General features: G+C 37.1%; 5 protein-coding genes and 1 non-coding gene across 8 annotated transcripts; 4 read left to right on the forward strand and 2 right to left on the reverse strand.

Annotated features, from left to right (window-relative positions):
• Positions 1-1,134: 1,134 nt before the first annotated feature.
• LOC112199581 (putative F-box protein At4g17565) lies at positions 1,135-2,115 on the reverse strand. The gene has a single exon (XM_024340575.1). It carries the CDS (start codon positions 2,113-2,115, stop codon positions 1,135-1,137), a length of 981 nt encoding a protein of 326 aa, XP_024196343.1.
• A 3,175-nt stretch (positions 2,116-5,290) lies between these two features.
• On the forward strand, positions 5,291-7,343 carry LOC112197107 (60S ribosomal protein L17-2). The gene is made up of 7 exons (XM_024337676.2): positions 5,291-5,373; positions 5,489-5,525; positions 5,623-5,663; positions 6,335-6,565; positions 6,643-6,745; positions 6,841-6,908; positions 7,026-7,343. The coding sequence occupies exons 1-7, from the start codon at positions 5,371-5,373 to the stop codon at positions 7,092-7,094; spliced, it is 552 nt and encodes a 183-aa protein (XP_024193444.1). The 5' UTR covers positions 5,291-5,370; the 3' UTR covers positions 7,095-7,343.
• LOC112201230 lies at positions 5,798-5,938 on the forward strand. The gene has a single exon (XR_002936684.1). It is a non-coding gene; the product is annotated as a small nucleolar RNA snoR74 (small nucleolar RNA).
• An 849-nt stretch (positions 7,344-8,192) lies between the features above and the next one.
• LOC112197108 (probable signal peptidase complex subunit 1) lies at positions 8,193-9,010 on the forward strand. Of its 2 annotated transcripts, none has more exons than XM_024337677.2 (2): positions 8,193-8,349; positions 8,552-9,010. In XM_024337677.2, the coding sequence occupies exon 2, from the start codon at positions 8,552-8,554 to the stop codon at positions 8,837-8,839; it is 288 nt and encodes a 95-aa protein (XP_024193445.1). In that variant the 5' UTR covers positions 8,193-8,349; the 3' UTR covers positions 8,840-9,010. The 2 variants fall into 2 exon arrangements, with proteins under 2 accessions (XP_024193445.1, XP_024193446.1); XM_024337678.2 differs by having other exon boundaries at positions 8,249-8,349; positions 8,489-9,010.
• Positions 9,011-9,196: 186 nt separating this feature from the next.
• On the reverse strand, positions 9,197-12,323 carry LOC112197106 (small ribosomal subunit biogenesis GTPase RsgA 1, mitochondrial). Its single transcript, XM_024337675.2, has 5 exons — positions 11,515-12,323; positions 10,864-11,088; positions 10,565-10,759; positions 10,252-10,445; positions 9,197-9,660 (listed from the first exon to the last, which is right to left on the reverse strand). Exons 1-5 carry the CDS (start codon positions 12,187-12,189, stop codon positions 9,516-9,518), a joined length of 1,434 nt encoding a protein of 477 aa, XP_024193443.1. The 5' UTR covers positions 12,190-12,323; the 3' UTR covers positions 9,197-9,515.
• An 11,737-nt stretch (positions 12,324-24,060) lies between these two features.
• On the forward strand, positions 24,061-27,734 carry LOC112197682 (F-box/kelch-repeat protein At1g67480). 2 transcript variants are annotated; one of them, XM_024338447.2, is made up of 4 exons: positions 24,061-24,283; positions 25,053-25,113; positions 25,227-26,067; positions 26,774-27,734. In XM_024338447.2, the coding sequence occupies exons 3-4, from the start codon at positions 25,538-25,540 to the stop codon at positions 27,399-27,401; spliced, it is 1,158 nt and encodes a 385-aa protein (XP_024194215.1). In that variant the 5' UTR covers positions 24,061-24,283; positions 25,053-25,113; positions 25,227-25,537; the 3' UTR covers positions 27,402-27,734. The 2 variants fall into 2 exon arrangements, with proteins under 2 accessions (XP_024194215.1, XP_040375153.1); XM_040519219.1 differs by lacking the exon at positions 24,061-24,283 and adding an exon at positions 24,303-24,538.
• Positions 27,735-27,885: the final 151 nt, after the last annotated feature.

The raw sequence follows: 27,885 nt of genomic DNA on the forward strand, positions 1-27,885 counted from the left end.
AATGAACCGCCCGGTATTGTCATCATGCTAGAATCACAAGGGAGCAAGAGCCGTGGCGTCGACGAGGGTGTTTGATATGGGGTAGAGATAAAAGATTTTGCTGATTCCAAGAACAAACATCTCTAAAGCGAATAATGTTGAATAAAAGAAACTTTTTCAATATCAACTCTAAAAGTTCAGGACGCAATTAAGACCACTCTGTTGTTGATGATGACGTACTCGTACTCTCGCTGGTGGAACAAGCCATTGTTGTCCGGACTACTCACAAAACAACTCCCGAGTTTTAGAGGGGGAGGGGAGTGTGATGACGGAGTTCGAGTTGACAAGCTTATAGTGCCTAATTTCTAGTAAACTGGTTTGCTTGCTTAATTGATCTCAGTACGTACGTAGCTGGTGCCCCCTTTCTTTCATTTGGGTTTAATTTTAAGCGACTCTCAGCCTTTTCAAGTTTTCATTATGTTTCAAGTTCATGAGACATGAATATTATAACGTTTTCAACTACTTAAACAATGGAAAGACTCAAAGACTAAAACATATACTGGATTCTATCGAGTAAATTTAACTCGTTAGTATTACTACAAATTAAAAGTCACAGCCCCCGAAACATATTCAAATTCCAAAAGTTGATATGCATTCTATGATATGCCCAGCTCATCATACTTATGCATGCACCAATCTACATCAGAGCCAATGTAAATCACCAGTGGTGATCAAGCAACAACTGAAGAGTGACAATCATGGAATAGTAATTAGCACAGATTACTACAGATACAGAAATTTCAAACATGATGATCAAATTCAGAATAGATGCATTTGGATTCAATAGCCTTGAAAAGAATGCGTTTGAAAAACTTTTCAAATAATAGCCAATGACATGAATTTGCTAGTGTCTTAAGGGTGTCCGGTACGATAATATTTTGAACATCATAGCATCTAGCTTCAAACCTGTGCGAAGTTATGAACATCTGCACCAAATTAACCGTAGTGGAACTATATATGAATATTTTGGTTAACAAACATCAATATTGCATAGTAAAAAAAAGTGAACAGTTTTCAATATGGAATCAATTGTCCTACAAAACCTGTATGTGTCTAGACAGTAATTCACTGCACAGATGGGTAATTTTATGTACCTCACCATGGATTAGGAACAATCCAAACATAAGGTTGAGCAACACGCATCCAGCGAAAGTTAGAGTACTCCTTAGTAACTTGACTTTCCAAGCTGAATAGTAATCCACTCACTTCATACTTTCGCCACTTACTCACTTCATACTTTCCCCAATCACTGAAGTATATTGAGTTTTCTTCAAGTTCTGGGAGATTCCGAGTTGATAATAACATCACTCCTTCAGCAGGATTACAAAAATGATCACAAAATATAGCTTGATCATTCAAACATTCCACTTTCTCCCACTCCTTGGCGGTGAAATTTAACTTGTAGATATGGAAATCCTCCTTTGATATGGTCTTACCGCAGCCAATTCTCTTCCCAAACAAATAAAGTTCACCCAGTGAGTCCACCGTATTCACTACTGTTGACTCCAAGAAATTCATTCCTGTAACCACAGGCCCTAGTCCATGGCGAAAATCCACGGTTTTCATGGGATAAGTTCCTCCCAAGTCCCAAACCTCAAGGATTTCCTTGCGTAATGCATATAAATGGCCTTTGTGGAATGTAAAACATAACCGACCACCGCCTAATAAGTAGGTCCATTTTTCATCTCCATTCTTACAAAAAGCTAGTTTACTGTGAGGAGACCAGTACTTCACCACAATGAAAAATTTCTTGTTGCGAGACGGGTCGGAGGAGGGCACAACTCGGAAAACTCTGGGATTGCATCCTTCAACAATGTTAGGAAGAGTCGAAATCGATGGGAGATCGATTCTAGATCCCGAAACCGGATTGAGAAGATAAACCATTGCCTTACTGAGGTCGCAAATCGCAAGCCATCCATGTGAGGAACCCACATATGTTACGTGAGGATAATGAAAGCCTTCAAAAGAGGTCTTGATCTTATGAAACTTTTTCTCTGTGAGGCTAAAGAACCAGAAGTAGTGAGCATCCTTATCACCAGTCTGTACTCGTTGATGATCAGGAGGGAGAGGGACCATGAGCCACGGAGCTTCAGGCGCAGGTGTATAATTTGGTGAAGAGGTATAAGATTCTGCAGCGCTTTTCCAACAAGAACAGACGGATTTGAATCGAACTTTGTCGATAAAAGCAAGCTTCTTCGAGATCAGCTCTAACAGTTCTAATGGGAGATCGCACCAGTTTGGCATCCTCCTCCTATTTTGGTTCGTCGTCGATATCGAAAAAGAGCCGCAACCGAGGAAACCCTAATGCTTTTTTGAGTATTTTTCTTTTGATCTCTTGGGAATTTCATGTATTTGTAACGAGAGAATCTTTCTCTTAAGAAAAAATATTTAAAAAATGAGAGAATTTTAAGTATGGCACGTCGTGCCACGTGACTGGTACTCTTAGAGTGTGTTTGGATGAGAGAAAAAATGATGGAATTTAATTGAAAGTGAGGATTTCATAATTCCTAAAATCCAATTCCCTCGTTTGGCATTATCAGATTGGAAATTTTAAATTTCTCTGTGAAAAAAAACAAAGGAATTCGTTATTTAAATTTCTCACTTCAATTTCCACCAAAATAGGTGTCATTTAAGAATTCTTTTGCAGTATTCAATTTTATTTCCAAAACAAGACTTTTTTCTATTTTATATTTTTATTTGTTTTAAACTTTCTTAATTTATGACACATTGCAAATCCTAAACCAAATAATAGAATTTGCAATTAATGGAATTTTAGATTGATGGAATTAAAGATTCCATCATTTATAAATTCCTACGGATTTTATAATTTTCTCATCCAAACACACCGTTAGTTAATCATGGCACATGTAGGAGATAGTGGGGGATGTTTTGGGTATTTCATTTAATAAAACCGGAATAGTTTCAGAATATAATTAAGAAACACATAAACATGATTGACTGAGCGTACCGTTACGTGGCACGTCTACCCTATCTAAGAATTTCTCATTTATAACATGTCATTTAATTACTAATCTAGTCCTTACGTACTTCTAACTGACGTGTGAATTGATATTTTTAATTTAAATAAACCGGGATTAATTTAAGGATTAATTTCAGTTTACCCCCCTGAGGTTTGGGGGTGTAATCATTTCACCCCCTCTACTTTCAATTTTAAATTTTTACCCCCTAAACTTTTCAATTTCAATCAGTCTTGTCCAATTTTTACTGTTCCGTCCAAATTGGACGTTAAGCTTGACTTTTAAGGGCTAAAATGGTCATTTCAACATAAAAAAAAATTTATTATTATTATTTTTTTCTTCTGTTTTTTAATTTTTTAGTTTTTTTTTTTTTTTTTTTTTTTTTTTTTTGTCTTCAACCTATACACCACAAATTATAATAGGTTTATAAAAACAAAAAAATATTCTAGGTGGTTGAAAGCCGCTAACTGGTCTACGATATTTGTAATATATCTCCGATAAAGTGAAGAATTTTAGAATATATCCCCAATAAAGTGAAGAAATATATGTAAAAATATTTTTACACTTTATCTATAAATAAATATCTGTATATCCCCAATAAAGTGAAGAAATATCTGTGTAAAATCATTTTTGGTCTGCGATATTTTTGATATATATCCAATATTTATCTGTAAATAAATATCTGTAAAAAATGATTTTACACAGATATTTCTTCACTTTATTGGGGATATATAGATATTTACTGGATAAAGTGTAAAATCATTTTTTACAGATTTTTCTTCACTTTATTGGGGATATATTCTAAAATTCTTCAATTTATTGGATATATATCACAAATATCGTAGACCCAAAATGATTTTACACAGATATTTCTTCATTTTATTGGGAATATACAGATATTTATTTACAGATAAAGTGTAAAATTATTTTTTACAAATATTTCTTAACTTTATTTGGGATATATCCTAAATTCTTCACTTTATCGGAGATATGTCACAAATATCGTAGACCAGCGAGCGGCTTTCAACTACCTAGAGTATTTTTTTGTTTTTATAAACCTATTATAACTTGTGGTGTATAGTTGGAGACAAAAAAAAAAAAAAAAAAAAAAAAAAAAAGAAGAAACAGAACCAAAAAAAAAAAAAAGGAAAAACAGAAAAAAAAAAAAAAAAAAAAAAACTAAAAAGCAGAAAAAAAAATAAAAAACAGAATTTTTTTTTTTAAATTTTTTTATGTTGAAATGACCATTTTAACCCTCAAAAGTCAAACTTAACGTCTAATTTGGACGGAACAGTAAAAATTGGACACGGCTGATTGAAATTGAAAAGTTTAGGGGGTAAAAATTCAAAATTGAAAGTAGAGGGGGTGAATTATTTCACCCCCAAACCTCAGGGGGGTAAACTGAAATTAATCCTTAATTTAAAGTAGAAGAAAATGTCACTAGTAGAACCCATATGCTCATTGTTCTCTACCGTCATGGATGAAGATTTTGGGTACTTTTTTCTCCTACAAAGGTTTCACTTGTTGACTTTGGTTTGAAGCACTGTCAAATAGGGTGCGTGTGTTTGGTGAAGTGGTAAGACAATTGGGAGGTCATGTGTTCGAGCTCCATCAAGAGTGTGGAGAGGTAGGGTTGAAAAAAAAATAACACTCTTAAATTGAGACTGTCAATTCCTCTTACATGAGGAGGATATGCTAGTGTTTTCTTCTAGTTAAGAACTTAAGAAGTCTTCTTGTTATCATTTGATATTGGGTGTTGCTAGTCGTATTAGCATTGTTGCTTAAACAGTCAGGAGGATGACTTAAGTGTTAAAGGAACCTTAGTTGAAAAATCCAAATATTGTTGGGCAACACCCTAGTGCTTGTAATAAAATCATCACTCATTGTGTGTATATGGTAAATCAAAGTGAAGTCTATAATGAGAATTTTTAAATAAATGATTGGATGATCTATATGTTATTTCAATTAAAATTTGAACCACTCATTTAATCGTCAAATCTACATTTTATGGTTATCACTGTAATAACGAAACATTTTAGCGGACCTTTATTCATTAGTAATTTCGGGTGTGACAAACTTGTCACTAGACTTCAAAGTTCAAACGAGCCTCTTATAAAAAAAATTAAAAAATTGAAAAAAATCGACATGCACTGCAAGTCTGCAACAATAATGGAGCCCAAAGCAATCGGGTCACTAAAATCCCAGCCCATTCCGAAGATTGGGTCCATTCATTCCCTAGGGTTTAGTTTTTCTTGTTGCTTATAAAAGCCGAAGCCTGATATTAACTCGCCTCTTCTGCGAAACAAACCCTATCGCACAACCCTTCACTGAAGCAGAAGCAGCACCAGCCGCCATGGTACCTCTTCTTCTTCTCATCGACTCTCCTCCCTTCTCTCACATCTTTCAAACCCTAATTTCGTTTGCTTAAACTCTGCGCCTTCTCTTGTACTAATCATGGTCTCTTATTTCAGGTGAAGTACTCCAAAGAGCCCGATAATCCCACCAAGTGTAAGATCTCTTTGGTTTTCTTATATGAACCTCTTGGACTTTATCTGAAACTGTTTTTGGATCTAATAGTGGGTTTGATCTCTGCTCATTTTTACAGCTTGCAAAGCAAGGGGCTCTGACCTCAGAGTTCATTTCAAGGTATGTGTTCGTGTTTATATGCTGTGGTTGAATCAGTTTCGTTTGCGCTTAGCTGAATTTAGCTGAGGTGTGTATTGATGTTTAGATGCGTGAGGGAATTGGATTAGGTTTGGTTTGGTTTGTGAAACCTGATGATAAAAGCAGGGTCCTATTGCCTCTGTGAATGGGTCTCTCGTAAACGTCAGGGAAATTATGAGCAAAGTTATTGGGTGAACCTCTGTTTTGTGTCTTTGTGGCTTTCTATGGCCGAAGGTTCAGTAAACCATGCAACATTTGAAAGGAATGCTTGCTTTTTGTTTAAAATAGAAATTATCAATGGATTATCGTTTCTAGATGACACAAGTATACATTTGTTTTCAAACCTGATGGGAAAAAGACTTGAGTTTTCTTGCGTTTTGTCGATTCCGGTATGAACATTTCTGTTGGTGGGTGAGGCTCTAAATAATTGGTGGTTAAAATTTTATGATACATTCCATAGGTGCTATAATAGGACATTTAATGTTCAGATAAAAGTACATAAATAAGCCTTTGGCATTAGAACCTTTCTAGTGATGTGTACAAGGTATTAGAATGATGGGATGGTTGTTTTCCTCTGCTAGTTGAGCTGTGTTGAATTAGTATAGTGAATTGAAGATTTACTTTGCTTTCCATCTGCCTATTGTCTCTGACAGAACACAAGGGAGACTGCGTTCTCAATCAGGAAGATGTCCTTGATTAAGGCAAAGCGATATCTGGAGGATGTTTTGGTTCACAAGCAAGCCATTCCATTCAGACGTTTCTGCCGTGGTGTTGGGCGTACAGCTCAGGCCAAGAACAGGCATTCCAATGGCCAGGGACGCTGGCCTGTGAAATCTGCCAAGTTCATTTTGGATTTGCTTAAGAATGCTGAGAGCAATGCTGAAGTAAGTTTTTGGGTGTTCACTTTCCACTGTTGGCTTTAGCCGCTACAAAAACTAACTATATTGGTTACCTCTTTCAGGTGAAGGGTTTGGATGTTGACTCTCTTGTTGTATCTCACATCCAAGTCAACCAAGCACAGAAGCAAAGACGCCGAACATACCGTGCTCATGGAAGAATCAACCGTATGTTCCTGACTTTAGCCTATTTTGATTTATGCCCTTGAGTTTATTTTGAACATATGTTCCTGAATTCAGCCTTTTTTTTTAATCTTCTGCAGCATACATGTCATCTCCATGCCACATTGAGCTCACCTTGTCTGAAAAGGAAGAACCAGTGAAGAAAGAGGTACTTATGTAATTCGTATTTAGTTTTATGATGAAAATTTTGACAGTTACGTGTATTTAATCAACTTATTTTTCTCTTTCCTAACCGTTTTCTTTTCCTATGTTTGTGTCATTGCAGCCAGACTCCCAATTGGCAACCAGCAAATCCAGGAAGTCTCAAGCTGTTCGCAGTGGTGGTTCTGCTTGAGTGGCAATTAAACCTGCCAATTGAAGAGTTCCTGACTATCTTGTTTTTTCGTACTATGAGAAATTTTTGTTGCTTATTATATAGTTTGAGATGTTATGCAGACAGTTTTTGGACCACCTTGTGTACTGTTAATTCCAGATTATCTATAGTTTGGATCTGTGATGGTTTGCTTGCGGATTACCTTGAAATCCAATGCTAGAAACCTATGTGATACTATGATAGAATGGGCAGATGGGCATATTTTGCAAATATTCTTGTTAAATGGATGTCTTGTCACTATCGACTTTGTTGCTTAGTTCCTAAAACCAGACTTTTGTTAGCGTCCTAGCTTGTTTGGCCTCTGAGACTATTGCTCGTCTAGGAACATTATACCTTAGTCGTTCTAGTTGTGTTTTCATGGCTGTTTGTGAAGACACTACTTGATATAGGCTAGATGGAGGAGGATATTAGTCATATTACCTTTTTGAATTGGCTCGAGGTTGATCATTTTGCTACTCTCAAGTAGCATATGTCTTGATGGCTTCCAATACCCTCTCTTTAGAATGTCGTTATAACCTTACAATACCCTCAGATGAACAGATGATGGTGATAAAAATGACTATTGCCTGGAGCCTTGATTCCAAACTCAAATGTGCATAAATGCTTCAATGATTTATTACCAACAGATGCTGAGATGTAGTGGAGTGTTTCACAATGTTTATATTCAGGTGCTCAATATTTGGCTTACCGGTGTAAAATCACTTGTTCTACTGAGGTACTCGGTCAATTGACGATAGATGGTCAGAAGTCAGAACATGAGCATGCTACAGATTAACAGTGGATTAATGAATTTTCACCCGTGGAGGGCCAATGAATACTCACTAATCGATCTATTGATCTACGGATGGGTCAATACTTTCGAAAGAACGTTAAAAGGGCATTTCGAAGCCCCAACAAAATTTCATTTTGAAGACCGTAATTTTTTCTGATTTATAACTCTTAATTATTTACCAAAGAATCTTTTTGCCAAAAATACTTTAAGTACGTGGCACAATCCTATTTGCAGCGAAAATATTACCTCGTCACCCAAAACCACCACAGATGTCCACGTACGCAGACGCTCTATTTGCCGTTGGATGTAAAATCGACGGTCACTATTTCATTCCTCGCGTTTAATTTTCAATTTTCAGTCCTCCTCCCGAGTCCCGACACACACTCTTTTCTCCATCTTCAGAAATCCAGACATTCTCAGTTCGTCGCTCCCGTGCTTTCCCAGGTAACTCCCTCTCTCTTTGAATTCCCTTCAATTAGAGCGACCCAATTCAAATATTTTCGAATTTCATGGACTCCAATTTTTTTTTTTTTTTCTCACAATCCCAATTCCTTTCGATTCCGGATCACGCTTTACGATCTAGGTTTTGGGGGGTTCGACCACTTTTGCAACATTGACCTGTGTGTTTCTGGGCAAAAAATTTCAGATGGATTGGCAAGGGCAAAAGCTAGCGGAGCAGCTGATGCAGATACTGCTGCTGGTATTTGCTGTGGTTGGGTTTCTGACTGGTTACCTTATGGGGTCGTTCCAGATGATGATGCTCGTGTATGCAGGTGGTGTGGTTCTGACCACATTAGTCACTGTCCCCAATTGGCCCTGGTTCAATCGCCACCCCCTGAAATGGTTGGACCCAATCGAAGCCGAAAAGCACCCCAAGCCTCAGAAGCAGCAGCAGCCGGTGAGTTCCAAGAAGAAAGGCTCCAAAGCAAAGTAGGTCAATTTCAGTCATGAACTAGCATTGAATAGGTTTCAGTATGTCATACCTGTTCTAAAGTTTGCGTTTGGATTATCGATTACAATGTACTCGGGTTTTATATTTCAACCTTTATGCAATGACCAGAAGATTTTCACTTCATAGCAATTTTATGTGATCTTTCGTTCTGTTTTTGGGCTATAAGCCTCTTTCCAATCGAAAAAGTGGAAGAATATGTTCATTCAATAGATTGTTTTTGCATTAAACCATGAAACCCCTCATATATGCACGAATCACCAGTACCTGTGATTATCATTACCGACTGGTTACATTTTCGGCTCTTGGTTATATTGGTGGTACCTGTTTTGGAGATGGCCATTTTCTGGTCGAATGGTTCAGTCACATACAGTAATTGAGAAAATTCCGTTTTGTGTGCAGTACACATGCAACACAATCAACTAAGTCAAATCTAAACTCTAAAGATCTCGGTGATTGAGTTCACTCCCAACTTAGAAACTTTTGCTTACATATCAGATATCAGAAGAAAGAAAAATGACTCGAGAGATTGATCATTTTCACTCTGTTATCTGTACGGCTGAGATCCATCTAACCTCTTGTGTCAAGATGCAGTTCGAACTTGCTATTTACAATGTTTTGATATGAAGCAACTTCCTACCAGTCCTTACTCCTCATTGTCTTATCGGTTCACCTCATCTAGTAAGTCGTCGTCTTCATCATCAAGCTCATCTAATTCATCTAGTACTGATTGGTTCATACTCTTGCGAGATACTCTCCTATGCTTCTTACGCTCCAACCTTGGTTCAGCTTGTCCATCCTTGATCCTGCAAATAAACGTGGAACTTTTGAGTTTCAGCAAGAAAACTAAAACAGAACGTGTGAGAGGGGAAATCTACAGGCTCCGGACAAACTTAACTACATATTTTGGGTCTGAGTTGAAATATGGAATATCTGAGATATGAAAACTTTATCCTAGAGATACAACTGGACTACATTTTGGGTCACTAATGTTTGATCAGGCAAAAATGGAATGCATTAGGAATGCAACCTTATGCTAAAGATGCAACTTAACTATGTTTTGGGTCATCATCAGAAGTGGAAAATGAATAGGAAACACTATATGTAGGGTAGAGAACTGTGTCTCCAATAGCAAAATTAAGTTAATAAAAGCTACCAAGCTAAGCTGCCAGATAATCATTAAAATAACTGCATACTGGTATGCAATAACATTTAGACAAAGCATTTCAAATTATTGAAAGTGAGGGCTGCTATCATACTATCACTATGTTTACCACAACAACCATGGTAGTGCTATTTCCACATATTTAATATTCTTGAACAGCAGAAATTGAACTATTTAGCTCAGTAGACATGGACACTGAACAAATAACCAGCTTCTTATAATTCAAACATACCTTACATCACCCTCTTTTTTGGTTCCAAATGTCCTTAACTGAAATTCCTCTCTGATTCTGATCTCATCAAGAAGTTGGAAATAGTACGGGTATCTTTCCCAGTCAGTCCCTACAACGCAACCTTTTTCACCCAAATGCAAGCAGTCACTGAATGAGCATTTCGCAGCTTCACTGTCATTGAGTATCTTCTGTATCTGAAGAGAAATAAAGACACTATCATTAGAACAGATAAACTTAACATGTACGAAGACTGGGATCAAAATTAGCTTATACACAAGAATGAACTACATTGTATGATGCAAAGTACACATACCTCGGGGAAAGCTTGTGCCAGAGATTGCTTTGTTACTTTCATTAAACTAGGCTGGCTGAACCCAGGAGTATCAGCAAGATACCCTCCTCCAGACAATGGAAGCAAGGAAACGTGGCGAGTGGTATGCTTCCCTTTACCACTTCTTACTGAAACCTCTCCAACACGCTGATCCTCCAACCACTTGCTGCCTGAAATCTGAAATAAGCACGTGGAAATAAGAATCGGAATGAGCATCAAACTTGCACAAACAAATGACATACATTAAAGAAAAAGGAAAGCAGAAAGAGATAAAAACCCACTGGATCAAGCCGATTATCCACTTCTGCAGCATCAAAAGCATGATGGTCGCTATTCCTCAAAGCATTGATCAGACTTGACTTTCCAACTCCACTTGGACCCACAATTACACTTGTTTGATCTCTCAAAATAAAAGCAAGAGAGTCGAGTCCAGATTTAGATTCAACGCTGCAAAATAGTGGCTTGTAGCCCCACTTATGTAGCCTAGACTTCCATGTAGCCTTTGTCTGCATACTTCAACAAAGGCTCGCATGCTTAGGAATCAATCGATTATCAAAAGAGAACAGATGCAGTAAAACTATGATACAATTCAATAATCAGCGCAAAACCTTGCATTAAGTTTCACTCTAGCACTAGCACTACTTATAGGTGCACTTGCACTACCTCACCATAACAAATTGCAAGAAGCCATTAACAATATCAAGAAACAGCTCAGTGATTCCCAAATTGGCGCAACTAAAGTTCCATTGTATTGAAGTAATATACACAGAAACTATTAAACAGCTTAACCAAATGTGTGGAGCATATGTATGAAAATTCGAATCATGCTCCAGAAACTTAACAACCATTGAACACAGTGAACCAGTCATTTCAAGCTAAGAAGCCAAGCCGACCATCACCTAAAGAAAATCAAATAAGAATCGGATTCGAACCTCTTCGTGAACCAGCTCAGACTTGTTGAGAGCCAGAGTGAGTGGAATTCCAGTGGACTCGGCCTCAACCAGAAACCTAGTGAGCGCGAAGGGGTCAAGCTTGGGCTGCTCCAGAGAAAAAAGCACGAGCAGATGGTCCACATTGGCCACCGGCGGGTCAAGAATCTCGGAGCTCCTCCGGTACACATTCTCGATCATTCCCCGGCGGTCCACCCAGTCAATGGACCCCACCAGCACCTTGTCCCCAACCAACACTCTCCTCTTTATCTTCTTCAACAACGCCCTCACCACACACAGCAGCTCCACCTGAAATCCAGAAGACGACGACGACGCCGTTTCGTCCGCGCTCTTCTCGAGGCTTCCAGGAGGTTCGACGATGACGCGCATGAAGTTGGCCTGAGCGGCGGCGACGGTGCCGACGGTCTGGGATTCCGAGAGAGGAGGCTTGTCCTGAGGAGAGAGGACCGGGGCGAGGGAGGAGTAGTCCTTGAAGGTCTGTTTAGCTCGGAGGAGCTTCTTGTCCGGCGGCTGCGATTTTCTGGTGACGTTAGGGTGCTTTGCTGCTGCGATAGGGACGCATCGGACGGTTGAGAATCGGCGGCAGAGGTCGTTGAAGGTGGGGAGAGTGACGGTGACGGAGCGGTGGCGGAGAATTGAGATGGAGGCAGTCGGCATGGAGGTGACGGCGTTTCGTCACGGAGCTGTGACTGGGAGTAAACGGTTCTGGGTTTTGAGAAGAGAGAGAGAGTGTGACTCCATTTGAGAGTTTGATGAGTGAAGAGGATTGTACAGGTGGTCGCAGACTACGAAATGGAATGCAAGGGAAGAGACGGTGACGTGTCGTTAGGCTTAAGGCGATGGGTCAATGAGAGTTTATTGATTCGGCCCAACAATGGCTGGCCCAAATTGGACAATCCATCATTGAATGTGGTACTCTCGAAAAGAGAGGACTTTGGTCTATTACGTTCGGCCTACCGTTAAGGAACTGACCTAAAGGCTTGGGTCCTAACTTTAAGAATTCGTTTGAAACTGTTTCTGAAAGGCCTAAAAGGCTAAAAGCGTTGTTTAAATTTAACAAAAGCGTTTTTAAACGAAAAAGACAAGTGCTTCTCAAAACGAGGAGAGATTATTCAGTGCACCGCCGTGCACTTGCACCAACATAAATGAATGGTTAGATTGCATTAAATACATTTTTTGTTTATTAAAAATAAAGTTGATAATAAATATCAAGGGTTGAGATTATTTTATAAGGGTTGGGTCACTTACACCGTCGGTGCATAGAATAATTTCCACTCAAAACTACCATCAAATGCTTCTAAAACTACCGAAGACACATTCTATATTTTTTCCAATCTTTTAAATACTTTATAACTAGTTTTCTTTATTAACTAACTACAAAGTACTTTTGGCCTACTCATAACTAATCCTAAATAAACCCTACATGAATATGGTGTCTCAGATAGTTCAACAACTTCTTAAATTTATACTTGTGCCCAAAAAAATTGGGATTCAAATTTGCTCACCACTATAACTTAGGTGGTGATACAGCCACTCAATAAAAAGTTACCATGTATGATAACTTATAACCATAGTTGACCATGATTAACTTATTTACCATGAAAGAGAAAAAGAGGTTTAATAAAAATAAAACTCTTAATTTACCCAAAAGAAAGAGCGGTTGGCAAACAGAAGAAGCTTTAGAGAGCATGGAGCCAATGCCTTCTTTGTAGCTATAGCATGGCAAAGATTCTAAAAATGAGTTTCTTCTTGGCACACCTAATTGGGAGTGGCTGTGAGTAGGAAAATCCCCCAAGCAGAGTTCATTACAGCATTTGTTGGATAAAGTTGTGGAGTGCTGAATGGTTAAAATGTTGTGCCTGTTATGTGATATGTTTAGACACAATTAAAGAACACATTGTAGTACATTTGAGTAATGCTAGTGAAAGCAACAGTGAGTATGCAAAGACCTTATAAACTAAAAATCCAAACTTTGGTAATCAGAAAGAAATGCTCCTAAACTTGTGGGTATAGGTTCCAACTGAGGCTTCCTTCGGCATTTGTTATGTCTAGCAAGACGCCTTCTGCAGCTTCTTTTTCCTTCATCAAACTCTTCTGATGAATGGAACCTTGGTAATGTAATGACAAGATGTTAATAGACTTGAGCAAGGAAAGAAACGAGGGTGATGTAGAAAGAAAAACATCAACTGACCCATGTCCAATTAATTAGGGATATTTTAAAGAATCGCTATTGCAAAAAAGCAATCTTACTCGTTCGCCTATAATTAATTAGGTGCTCGAGTCCTAATTATGAAAGGAATCAGATGGATTCTAGGAAATGGCAAGTCAATAAACTTTTGGACCTTTAACTGGGTCTTTGATCACCCACTACACATATATGTTGCTGAGGAAATGAAGCACCTCATCAATTGAAATGAAACAGTGGAGGACTACATGAGCAATAAAGCTTAGAACATAGGTAAGCTTTCTCAACTGTTGGATCAACATATTGTGAAACAAATAATAAGAATTTCTATCCCTACCTCTGAACAAGAGGATGAATTCGTTTGGGGCCTTCCTCAAACGGGCTCTTCACCATTAAATAAGCTACGTGGCTTCAGCTCAATAACAAGGAAAAGTATAGTCAAATAACTCTTTTAACAAAGATGTGGAAGCTTAATGTTCCACCTAAAATAAAAATGTTTGCCTGGCTTCTCCTTAGAGGAAGATTAAAACAAGGGACATGCTTTCCAGATTTGGGGTAATACAAGATAACTCTTGTCCTTTGTGCAATACTGACAATGAAACTGCATATCACCTATTTGGTTATTGCAGCTTTGCTACGGAAGTTTGGAGACTTACAGGTTTGCCTCCCTCTCTAAATTGGAATGATGGGTATTTGCAAGTTTTTCATGAACTTTTATTATCTGGCACCTTTGATAGTAAACTCTTTGAAAAATTAATTACAATTTGCTGTCAAATGTGGAAAGCAAGGAATGACACAATCTTCAGAAATGTTCGAGCAAATCCACGATCTGTCATTGCAGCCTTTCCTACTGTTCTCAATAGCATAACTAATCCTTATAGGCAAGCAGGGAGAGACTTGATTCAAAACCAACCTACCACTATTAAGTGGATCTCTCCGCCTGCTTCTTGTGTCAAGCTAAACTTTGATGGATCTGTGACTAGAACCTCTGCGACGAGGGGTTTTGTAATCCGGGACAACCAGGGTAACCCCCTCGTCGCTGCTGCTAAAAATGTTGGATCCACTACCATACCTGTAGCTGAAGCCATTGCACTAAGAGATGGACTCCTTTCTGTGCGAGATCGAGGCTAGACAACAATTGAAGTCGAAGGAGATTCCAAACTAGTCATAAAAGCAGTCAATAAACACATTCAACCCCCTTGGAGGCTGTTAAAAATTATCCAAGATATCCATGCTATTATTGCTTGCTTTAGATCGGTGACCTTCAAACACATTTCAAGGAAGCAAATTTTGTAGCAGATGTCATTGCCAATTTAGGGCACAATGGTGTAGTTGATTCCACTTGGTCCAATAGGGTCCCTCCAGAGGCCTCAAGAGCCTTACTATTTGACATTGTACATTGCGGATGCCCCATAAGCTTCTAACTTTAATCATAGTCTTTGAGTATAAATAAAATTAAAAAAAAAGATTAAATTCAGTTTACACACCTGAACTTTGGGCCTAAAATCATATTGGTCCCTCTTTCTGAAAATCGATTACGATGGTCCCTATACTCTTAAATGACATCACCCAAGTCCAAAATTTAAATTTGGCTCGAAACATGACTTCAGCGGCTGAGTTGGAGCTGACATGGGGGCCCACTTTTCAGATTTTAAACCCTATAAGGAGGGCAAAATAGACATTTCTAATTTTTCTAATTTTTTTTTTATCTCTTTTCTTAATTTTTTTCTTCTTCTCTCTCTCCCTCTCTCTCCCCTTCTCTATACTAACGACCACACTTCCACCTCCACCTCCCTTCGATCTGAAGCTCTACACCACGCCATCTCGTTCCTCGTACTCCTCCTCGATTGGAATCGGCGGCGTAGGCACAAGCTTCTGTAACTTCTCTCTATCTCCCCAAACTCGATTCAAGCCCTAATCTCTCACTTTCGCCCAATTCAGAGATGGAGGCCGACAGGTCGGAAAGGCCACGTCCGACCGGCGTACCCGCGCCAAACCTTTCGTCTCATCCTCCCTGATGTCCCCATGGTATGGGTTTGTCTAATCGTTGATCGAGGATAGAGAATCGAAGCCTGAAGCTTCAGGGTTTTGCGGTGAAGTTTCGATGGGTTTTCCAGCGACTCCGGTGATCATCAACAATGCATGAGATACAAAAATCGATCTCTTCTTCACGTTCTACACGATCATATACATGGTTTTCGATTGCTTAAGGTTATGAATGAATTGGTTTTTGGTTGCTTTCAGTGCTGACGAACCTCACTGTGCACAATGGTTTTCTGGGATTTGTCTGGCAGTTGTTCAAGAGGTTCTGGGCTTGTATCTGGCGTTTTGGAACGTGATAAGTGACAAGGGTGGGCTTGTGAATTCAAGTTATAATATGAATCTTGAACTATGAATTGAATGGCTGATTGTGATTATTGATTTGGTTGTTGTCAATCTTTCCAAGGTCGACGGCGAGGTGGTAGAGCTTCTTGGAGAGGCGGAGGGCGGGGAGTGTGGTGGAGGAGCTCGGAGGTGGCTTGGAGGTTGGAGAGCTGGAGAGCGAGGGCATTGATGGATCGGAAGTGGCGCGGTCAACTTGCCGGTGGTCAGTGTGCCGATAGAGAAAAAAAATAGAAATTAGATTAAATTGGAAATGTCTATTTTGCCCTCCTTATAGGGTTTAAAATATGAAAAATGAGCCCCCATGTCGGCTCCAACTTAGCCGCTGACGATATGTTTCAAGCCAAATTTAAATTTTGGACTTGAGTGATGTCATTTGAGAGTATAGGGACCATCGTAATCGATTTTCAGAAAGATTGATCAATCTGATTTTAGACCTAAAGTTCAGGAGAGTAAACTGAATTTAATCAAAAAAAAAAAAAATCTCTATTGCTGCTGATTAGATTTCATGCATATGTAATTATGTACACACTTTAAAATGAAGAAATTGCTTGACTTTTCTGTCATTTTCACTCCTGACTGCTGCATTGCTGACAAAATCACTTTTCCTGTCCTTGAATCGTGATTCGTGACCTTTAGTAAGTGGTATTTACTCAAGCAAGGTTGCCGAATTTTTTTGCCAGATATCTTAAGTACATGTAGACTATAACTATCCTAGCTAGTGATTCTAGTTTTATTGGTTTTTATTAGAAAAAAAAAAAATCAATGAAATGAGGTCTAAGATCAAAAAAAAAAATTGTAGAAATAAATAACCCTTACAACAGTGCAAAAGGGTTCCTAAGAACAGTCCAAATTACTAAATGACATAGTTAATTAATACGTGTATTATACGCATATAAATGGAAAAAAAAACTTATGTATGAAGTATTGAAAGCGTAGGTTGAGTTTTTTCACATATTATTAAGTTTGACCTTTTTATACATGTATACGTTTTATACAGACCAAAAATATGGGAAGTTGGAAAAAAAAAAATGTAAACGTTAAAGGCTTAAATCTTTAAAGCAATATACTTTTGAAGTTCCCCAAGATTAATTGGAACTTAGAAAGTTGGATCTTGAAAGAATCAAACTCTGTATAATTGCTCATGAACTATTAGAGTTCTAATACAGTACAAAGTATAACAATATATAAAAAGATAAAGCATTAAAGCTTGATCAGAATTTCATTCTTATAATCATTAGCTCATTCAAACTACACTTGAATCTCTTATAAAGATTAGAGTTGTCATTGCATTGGATATGATAAAGACTTATTTTCATTCATATGTTGTTGGATATCAGTTTTAACTTGCTCTTGTTGTCTAAGTATTAGTTTTCTAGTGTTTATTAGTTATTTTCCTACAAAAACAATGTTTTATATATCTATATTTTTTAACATGTTTTTTAATTACAAGCCGAATTATACACGTATAGTTCAAACTTATAAATTTACCATATTACGTTTTTCTAACCGAATATTTGACTGTATAGTTAGATCAGGTTAACCGAATAATACATGTGCATTTCTTTGCTGAATAATACAAACACAATCTCCACTTTCATTTTGGTATACAGCTTAGTGGGCTTCGGTTTGGTCTGTGCACAAATATCCATCTTTTCTAGTGGTTTTAGTGGGTTTTGATTCTGTCTATGCACTTTGTGAGGTTTTTTTTTTTTTTTTTTTCTTTTCTAATTTTGTGGTGTCTATATTGTCTATGCTTAGCAAGAATTCTTCTATGAGCCTTCGTAGAAGTATTTGATTCTAGCGTACCACAATTACATGTTTATTGTTTGCAATTAAGTAGAATATATTACCTACATACTACTCTGTGCGCAAAATAGTGTTAAACGGAGTAATCTCTTCTGTGCTTGCCTGATTTTTCATATTATACTAGCTAACGAATCCGCACGATACTGTAGGAATGAGTTTTTATATGTAGTAAACATAAACCAAAGATGTATTTTGGTAAAAAATTTACATATTACATTTTATAGAGTTGTGAAAAGAGCCTTATTCATGAAAACCCAGACCATCATATTTCATTCGTCCAAACGCAATCTCCACTTTCATTTTGATGCACAGTTTAGTGGGCTTCGGTTTGGTCTGTGCACAGATATCCATCTTTTCTAGTGGTTTTAGTGGGTTTCGATTCGGTCTAAGCACTTTGTGCTTTATATATAAATATATATATATATATATATGTTTTATTGTTCTAATTTATTGGTGTCTATTTTGTCTATGCTTAGTAGGAACTCATCTATGAGCCTTCATAGAAGTATTTGATTCTAGCGTACCAGAATTACATGTTCGTCGTTTGGAATTAAGTAGAATATATTACCTACATACTACTCTGTGCGCAATATAGTGTCAAACGGAGTGATCTCTTTTGTACTATTGAATACTCAAAGTATGGTCATATATGAAAGTCTACGAATCGATCATTTCAAATTTTTTTTTTTTTTTTTAAAGAACTTTATCACTATAGTTATCAGTTTTGTTACTAGTTGTGTAGCTATCAGTATCAACAAATCTAGATACTATAATAAGCGAGGAATATTAGAATTTCAGGATTCAAGAATAACAATTCTTTTTGAATTTGGATAATTAGGAGCGTGATTGGTAATTGTGTAAAGTCTTCGATTATAACTAGCTCTCGTTATCAAATCAAATCGTTAATATACACATGAGACCACAAGTCACTTGGAATGCTTCATTTGGTTCATAAAAAAGAATAATTCCTTTGTCTTTCTCATGGGAAGGGAAATGAAATTTTCTAAGAACTTTTCATTTTGATGTTTGATAACATTAGGAAAGTTTTCAGGAAAGTTGTTAAAAAATTTGTAATTAATGGAATAAAATAAAGTGTTGTGAGTAATAAATGCAAGGAAAGAAGAGAGAATGATTCCTTTAGTGATTGGAATAAACTATTTTCCCTTGCTTCAGGAGAGTATTTCCGTTACTTTTGTACCTCAAACGCACGAAAAAGAAATAAATTTCCTTTAATTTCTTGATATTTATTTTATGCGAACCAAACGATGGCGTAGAAGTATTTTAATTCCCAATATATGGATAAACACATGAGTCGACTAAAAGTCTAAAACTCAATGACTCCCATTCCTTTAGCAATTAACAAAGTTGCATTTACTTTGAATTAGTAGAATGATATCAACTTGTAATTAAACAAGAGTAAAATGGTTGACAAGTGGATTTGTTGACCAAAAAAATAAATATTCACCATTGATCTAAGGGCCATTTACTCAGAATAGACAAATTAAAACAATGTCCATATATAGGTCAATGATATTATTTTATTCTGGTTATGGTAACCTAATTTGATTTTACACATTATCAAAGACTGAACAAGTTCTTATCCTTTCTAGGCTTAGTACAGCAAAAACTTACGTTTCATGATAAACATGAACATCTATGGTCATCAAACTCATCACCAAGAAGCCATTATCGGATTATTTCAAATCAGCTCTGACTAACACTAAGCTTGTTAAGGTCTTAGGGATGTGTCTTGCCTGCCCCGTACAGAATAATAAGTCTTGTATACATCTCTTAATGCTATGAAAGGCCAGATTAACAAAGTTTGGCCTTAACCGTACCCTTGGAATGCCATTGATACTTTTCTCTGTCAACGAGCTATGACAGCCAAGAGTAATTATGTTGTGTTCCGAAATATCATAGAGCTTAAGTTAAAAAAGAAGATCCAAGCACTGTCATGAAAGAAAGAAAAAAAAAAAAAAAACATAATATAACATTCTTTGAAGTAGTATAAAAGATATGAAAAATGTAGGGTCTTTCTAAATGTACCCAGCAAATATCTATCTAGACCCAGCAAGTTTTTCACACTCAGTAAAATTATAGAATTTCTAATTACACCCAACAACTTTCCCAATAATACCCTCACTTTTAATTAAACCCGGCAAAACTCACACTTAGCAAATTTCACACCCATAACTCACGCTAGCTGCAAATCTCACACTGAGCAAAACCCACACGCAGTCCCAAATTCAAGAATTTCTCTTAAGACATCGTCGTCGCTACCTCCTTCGCTCTTTGGTGGCTAACTACCGAAGTCTTTTGATAAGATTTTGGAGCAGTGTCGACACAAGCTCTCATCACTGCTTCTGCTTCACGAAAGGTTACCTACCCATATATGCCATCATATGTATAAACATCTATCTGCTAGTACAAATTAACCAAGATTAATATCATAATTAATTAAATATATTCATGTATTTGTTTCATCAAGATCTGGCAGAAAACAATTAGTAAGCCATGCATGTAATATCTACAAAATCAACTAAAAGAATTGAAGAAGAGATGGATGAGTGGAAGAGAATGATAGGATGTATTATATATATACGCATAAATCCATAGCCCTTAGATCTGCCCGTGATGACAACAGCCTCCAAGATGTCGCCAAACTGCTCAAGATTCAGGGTCTCCTTCTGGGTCTCCGAAGCCAGTCCTCCAACAAACACCTTAGTGTACGTGGTGTCACCAAACTGACCTGCCGCTCCTCCTCCCAAAATAGCTGCTGCTATTGTTGCCGTTGGTGCTGCTACTGCCTGACTCATGTTTCTGATCTTTTAATCCTTACCAGCTAGCTATAGATTTGACCGATCTTCATTGTCATCGCTACTTCTGAAATCGTAGTTGCACTCGCAACTTGCTAGAGATGAAACAATTATAATGAAAACTGAAATTTGGGTTTGAAGTTTTGCCGGAAGAAATAACGTATTAACTTGAACACAATGAACTGCTATCCAGAACAAAGAATTTTAGATTTTATGATTTTTTTTGTTATTATCTTAATTTACCATGACTTTTAATGTAATTTCGTATGAGGATAATCATATAAAATTAATTTGCTGGGTATACATAGATATTTGCTGGGTACATTTAGAAAGACCCAAAATGTAATACTATGAGATTTCAGTGGAAATGAAAAAGTCCATTGTGTCTCAAGTGATTAAAAAAAAAAATGTGACAAAAAAAGTCTTATTGAACAATACTAATTATTAATCGAATTAAATTATTGTGTAATTTTGTTTCCCTTTTTGATAAATTAGGATGTTAAAAATAAGTACAGAATGCTCGATGAAATATCTTAAAAATCAGTAACAATCTTATTTATCCGTCCATTGTTGATAGGGAGGGCAGCAAATCCCCACCAGTCACCCACCATGACAAGACACATTTTTAACTTCTTCCCAAAACTGGATTCCAGCTCAAGCGAGGATTAGAAGCTTGATGTATGATAAAAAAAAGTAACTAGTTAAACAAATTTGGCCACAAAAAGCTTAGCTTCAAGGAAGTTTCAATCCTGATTAGGTTAATATGGTCACCAAAATAGAAAATATCATGTATAGATTCTCCACTAATGACAAGCCGACAAAGTGTCCGCTAGCCCTTTCCGACGAACAGCTGTGACAATAAACACCAGCCGTAGAGCCACACCATTCTAACAAGCTACTGCATATTATATCAAATGGGCGGCAGGAATGAATGCTAATGCTATCAATCTGGAATCATATTCGTTGTAGCTAGAGATGGACTTTCTGGTAATACTAATACATGCACGCTTTCTTTCTTTCTTTCTCAATCACTCAATCCATTATTGTTTATGCTCCCTTATATCAACTGTCTTGGAGTAAACATATGCATAATCGTTTGACTTTTTGTTATGAATTCTATTATATAAATACTCACTTATATTATGTGTAATATTGTATTTCTCAAACTTCACTTGTGATTCTGATTTTGTAATATTGTATATGTTTTCTAGCTTTTAGGGCATCTCCCACCGTAGGCTATAATCTCATTTATAGCCTAAAACATCCTCCCACTGTAAGCTATTTCTTATGGACCAAGATAAAAATTTGGTCTTCTCAAATTTGCTAGGGCAAATTTGGGCTCAGATTTGGTAAGCCAAATGGTGAGCCCTACTGACTTTGTTTTTTTGTTTATTTAAGAACATGAATTTTACATTTAAGAAAAATCATTTTTCCTATATACATGAATTATTTATAATGTTACTAAATATTAAAATTACATCATTATAAATATCTTGTTGAGATCTTCAATATGAACCCAATATTTGATATGTTTAGAATTTTTAAAATAAATGTGTAATAATTAATTTTATGATATACTTATTTTCATTTAACTAAAATGACTAGTTTTATTGATAGCCTCGTCAAAACCATACTTGAAAATATATTCTGAGCTGGGAATTATAGTCATTTTCAAATTATAGCAGTTGGATGTGATGATCTGCTTTTTGTTGGTAGGCCAAAAAAGCATATTAGAGGGAATATTCTGTTTTTGGTGGGCTAAATGGGAGATGCTCTTACTGTTTTAAAATTTTCGACTGTTAAATTTATAATTTTACCAAATTTAATATTTGAAGATCTTGAATAATTTACAAATTCTGAAATAAGGGAAATTCTTGATTGTTCTTTTCTCTATTATAAGTACATTGGTTTGGCTTTGCGATACGTTGGTTTGTGTTTTGTTGAATCTCTGACCAAGTTGATTAACCTTTGATTCATTGGCCCTTAACCAACACCTAATTCTGATGCGCAATGCGTGATTGGATGAATCAATTATAATCTAAACAATGTTTCATGTTTTCATCAAAATATAAAAATAAAATGAGAACCTTTCCCAAAATGATATAATAAGAATCCTAATGTTCCAAATAAAAAAAAAAAAAAAAAATGAAGTGTATGTGACGCTAGAGCCAAAAGGCTGCCCAGCCCATAACGGAAAGGCCACGCTAACTCCGTCCGTCGGTTTCATCTCCCCTTCAACCGTGGGTCCCACCCCCATCCGACGACTCATGCGCCGTCGTCTTCAACCTCCAATCCCCACCAATCCCAACTGACAGCTTCCTCATCCCGCCAGAACACAAATGCTGCAAATCCAAGCTGAAATTACGACAATGCCACCAGGAAAAATGCAACACCAACTCTCATCACGATAATGGAATCTACAAGGAGTCAAATCATAGCCTTGAGATTCGGACATACCCGGAATACTGGGATTCTGTGGTTTTCACCAAACAGGTGGCGGAGGATTTTGAACTGTTCGGAAATCTGTGGCTTCCAATAGCGGTAAAGATTGGATCATGGATAATGTTCTGAATTCTGAATTGACTGTTGGATAAACTCATAAAAGAAATCACTCCACCATTTTTTGTGGCGCTTGATCGTTGATACTTGAGATCCTCAAACAGTGCAAATCAATTGTCCATTTCAACCTAGTTGTTCAACTCAAGCATCATCTAGATTTTTTTTCTCTCGCGAGAATGATGTTTCGGTTTTATCCACATTTCAATTTTTGCTACTCTAATGTGTAATAAAAGTATATTGAATAAAAAACAAGAGTGTGTGTGTTTAGTTACATGGTAAGACAATGACTTTCTAAGTTTCTATTTAGAAAGTTATATATTCGAACCCCATGTCACATTAATTGACTCCACAACTTAAGCAATCTGTAAATTAAAGCCGGCAGAAGTGACAATAATTTGATAGGCTGATGTCTAAGGTCTTCATAAGATCATTCTACCAAGTACCAACTATTAACTTTGATAAAAAAAAAAAAAGTACTAACTATTAAGAAAACTGACCATTTTGAGTCAGTAAGAATCGAATTTGAGTGACCACAATTATTCTGTTATGATTCTTTTTGAGATTATTATTAATTTTCTTGTTCGTGTTAAAAGATCACTGATGAAAAATCAAACCCCCTCCTTTTGACTTGTTGATCGTGAAACACGAAATCCACACTTTCCCAACAGATGGAGGTTAGAACTTAGATAGTTCTAAGTGTCCACTTCGGACAGAGAAATATAAAGAAAAAAGGAAAAAAGAAAACCAAAAGGATATATATAAATATACGAAAAATAATCAAAACTGTGTGTTATCTCCTTTGTTTCGGGAACATAACCAAGGTCGTCGATCTCTGTCTCTCACTCTCTCTCTCTCTTTCTTTCCCGTTTTGCGCCATACCAAATCTCATCCTGACGTGTTCTTCCTCTCCCTTCTGTTTCGGCTTGTTCATCCACCTATAAGAACCCCATCCCTCCACCAAAATCCCACACCACTGCTGTGGTTAATCTCCTTATCACAGGTTCTCTATTCTCTTCATATTCTACTTTCCCTTTTTGACATTCAGATTGACCCCCCATTTGGTGTATGCATTTGTTTCTTTTATGAGTCTTGCCAGTTTTACTGATACCAAGTTAGCTAGCTTGTATGCAAGCTGGCAGGTTCAGATTTGATTCGTATTTGCTGATGAAAATATATGACCGGTTCTCGGCGAGCTGGAATTCTTGCATATGTGCATGTATTTTCAGTCTGTCTTATTTGTCGGTGTGGGATGTTGGTATGTGTGAAGTTCTGAAACTTTTCGCAGCAAAAAAAGAAAAAAAGAAATCAAAGGGATTTTTTTGGTTAAGATCAAGTGTAGTTTATGTTCTTATCGATTCGATCCAGTAATAGTGAGTTTATTTATTAGATCTGGTTCAGCACGATTTTTGCTGTATCTGGATAAGGATTCTAGCCCAGGTCTAATGATAATGATTGAGATTTGGAAACTGGAAACCGGTGGGTGATCTGTTCATGGTGACTTGTATCAACTGTTTTATGTGGTGAATTGGTCATTTCATGACCTATCCTTTTAAGAAGTTTAGGCTTATAAGTTAGTATATATGCTAAATGAATGGTGTCCACAAGGAGTACGTACGTAGGATGATCGTCAAATGGAATGAGAGTGCATTTTGTGTGTTCTATTGGTTCTTGCAGCTGCTATCTTGGCGGTGATTGCCTTCCTTTTTATTTGCTACAATTCTGCTACGATAATCTCTGAAGCTAATTTTTGTTGTTTATGCTTCGTTCAGGTGATTATATATCATGGAAGTTACAGGGGGCTAAAACCTGCCAAGTATATGGCATTGACTGGTATGGTTTATGGCCTATCTAGTTCTACTAACAACTGATAATATGTTAATTCATTGCTTTTTTATTACTATTCTTGTAATTAAGTTGCACTAATTTTGCCCTGTGATATGCAGACACTCGGGTCATGTGTGGAGGAACAAACAACTCAGAAAGCAACTACTCTTGGAGCAGAATTTTTGTTATGGAATTAGGACCTCACTGGACAAAACATAGAAAATTGCCAGCATATACTGCTCATGTGATGCGTTCTGCAACATTTTTTATGCCTTGGTCTTGTAAAATTATAGGTGACGGATATCACGAACTCCATTAATCAAATGTCTGCTATTTCCGAGTATGCAAATTTGTGGGCGAAACCTAACTGATCATAGATGAGAGTGATCTGCATTTCTTTTTATGTGCTCATAGCTTCTCAATCTAGAAAATGCCTGATTTTGTGAGTGGAAACAAGAGATTCAAAGAACCAAATATGTGTTTAACCACTTTGCTCAAGCAAGATACACCAATCCATTCAAAAAGCTATCGTAATTTGAGTTCTGAAGCCACAGATGATTTTGACACCCCCATTCTACCTGGACTGCCAGATGACATATCGAAATGTTGCCTTGCCCTTGTTCCTCGTTCAGACTTCCATTCTATGAGTTATGTGTGTAAGAAATGGAGGCATTTTATTCAAAGCAAGGAATTTACAACTATCCGAAAATTAGCTGGGTTGCTTCAGGAGTGGCTTTATGTGTTAACCACGGATTCTGAAGGAAAGGAAAGCCATTGGGAGGTTTTGGATTGCCTTGGACATATGCACCGCATTCTTCCTCCAATGCCTGGTCCAACAAGATCTGGATTTGGGGTGGTAGTTCTCAGCGGAAAGCTTGTTATTGTAGGTGGTTTTTCTGTGATCAATGGGACTGCTGTGGCATCATCAGAAGTCTACCAATATGATTCTTGTATCAACAGGTTTGTTTTTGTGTTCGTTTCTCTGCAAGATTTGGAATTATGTTTGATCTTTAACATTTCTCTATCTCAACTAGTGAGAAAAACTATTACATTGATAGATTGAGTTATAGAGGTTAGCAAGTTTGGAAGTTTGGGCTAGTTATATTGAATCTTCTGCTCATTGGGAATTTTGTATTTTATATTCTCATTATTCATTCTCTGGAAAAGGCCGTGCCTGATTAATTTAGATCCTTTCTTTATGATTTGTTCAAATAAAATGGCAGACTAGGGATCATCTGATCCACTGCACAACTTTCAAGTTTAAATCACTTATATTTGAGTGTTTATTGGTTTAAGTTGTATTGAATTACTTTAAGCTCAAGTTTAGAGTTAAAAGCATCTGGATGTGATATCTTAGCATGCAGTGATTGTCTTTTTACTTTTCCATAGTTGGTCTTTTTATGGAAAAACATTAGCACCTTTTTTTGATCTCTGGTAAAGGTTAGAAGCACTATGTTTGTTTAATTGGTCCTCATTAACTGCTGCTGTTCATATATTTTTATTAGAGTACCTAGAGTTTTGCCTGTCCAATAATGAATATGGTACATGACTATAAGTTGAACATTGCATGTTTATGTTGTTCTCTGTACAAGCTTAGCCTTATAATAATCAGCCTGTTTATTTAGTTACTTTGTCGTTTGTGTGACATTATAGTTTGCAATTGTAGGTGGAGCAAATCAGCAGAGATGAATGTGGCTCGATATGACTTTGCTTGTGCAGAACTATCTGGCCTGGTTTACGCAGTTGGAGGCTATAGTACAGATGGCAACATCCTATCTAGTGCCGAGGTGTACAATCCTGAGACTGATACTTGGACCTTGATAGAGAGTATTCGCCGGCCAAGATATGGTTGTTTTGCATGTGGATTTGAGGGAAAGCTGTATGTTATGGGTGGAAGGTCAAGCTTCACTATTGGCAATTCAAAGTTTGTTGATGTCTACGATCCCAAGACCCACACTTGGTGTCAGATGAAGAATGGTTGTGTTATGGTCACTACTCAGGCTGTGCTGGAAAAGAAGCTCTTCTGTATGGAGTGGAAGAACCAGCGGAAACTATCAATTTTCAATCCTGAGGACAATTCCTGGAAGACGGTGCAAATTCCACTGACAGGAAGCACAAGTATTGAATTTCGATTTGGGATACTGGGTGAGAAACTTCTACTGTTCTCACTAGAGCAGGAACCTGGTTACCGTACTCTGATGTATGATCCAAATGCAGCTCCAGGATCAGAGTGGCAGACTTCAGAGGTAGAGCTGTCTGGTCCGTGCTTGTGCTCTGTTAGAATCACGGTGTGAAAGGTGTGCCTGAGAGTTAGAGGACCTAAATAATACTCTAGAAAACATTCGGTGAACTTCTTGAATCGAGGACTCTAGTGATTTAGTTTTTGCGTTGCATGGATTTGGATTCTGATAATAACCGTCTGTTCTGAACTTTTTGCATTGCCTGGATTTCGTTTTACTTTTATCATTTACTTTTGGTTTGGGGCTTCTCTGTTTATCGATTAGCTTGTTCTACTGGGATTATTCCGAATTAGTGAACTGTAAACCTGTACACCTTTGGGCTTTCTTGCTTGTAACTTTTTTCAGCTATATGGAGAAACTGGTTGAGAGAGGTATTTGATGTTTGATTATGTGCCTTGTCTTATTGAAAGGACTGGTCATAACATGTAATAAGCTCTGTTCTTAAACATATTAGCAATCATAAATTGTCCCAAATATTCGGATTATATGACACGTTAAATCGAGGTGGATTTGTGTTTGTACTGTTTAATATCTTGAC

The sequence above is a fragment of the Rosa chinensis genome, chromosome 4, assembly GCF_002994745.2.
Source record: "Rosa chinensis cultivar Old Blush chromosome 4, RchiOBHm-V2, whole genome shotgun sequence".
Taxonomy (NCBI): domain Eukaryota; kingdom Viridiplantae; phylum Streptophyta; class Magnoliopsida; order Rosales; family Rosaceae; genus Rosa; species Rosa chinensis.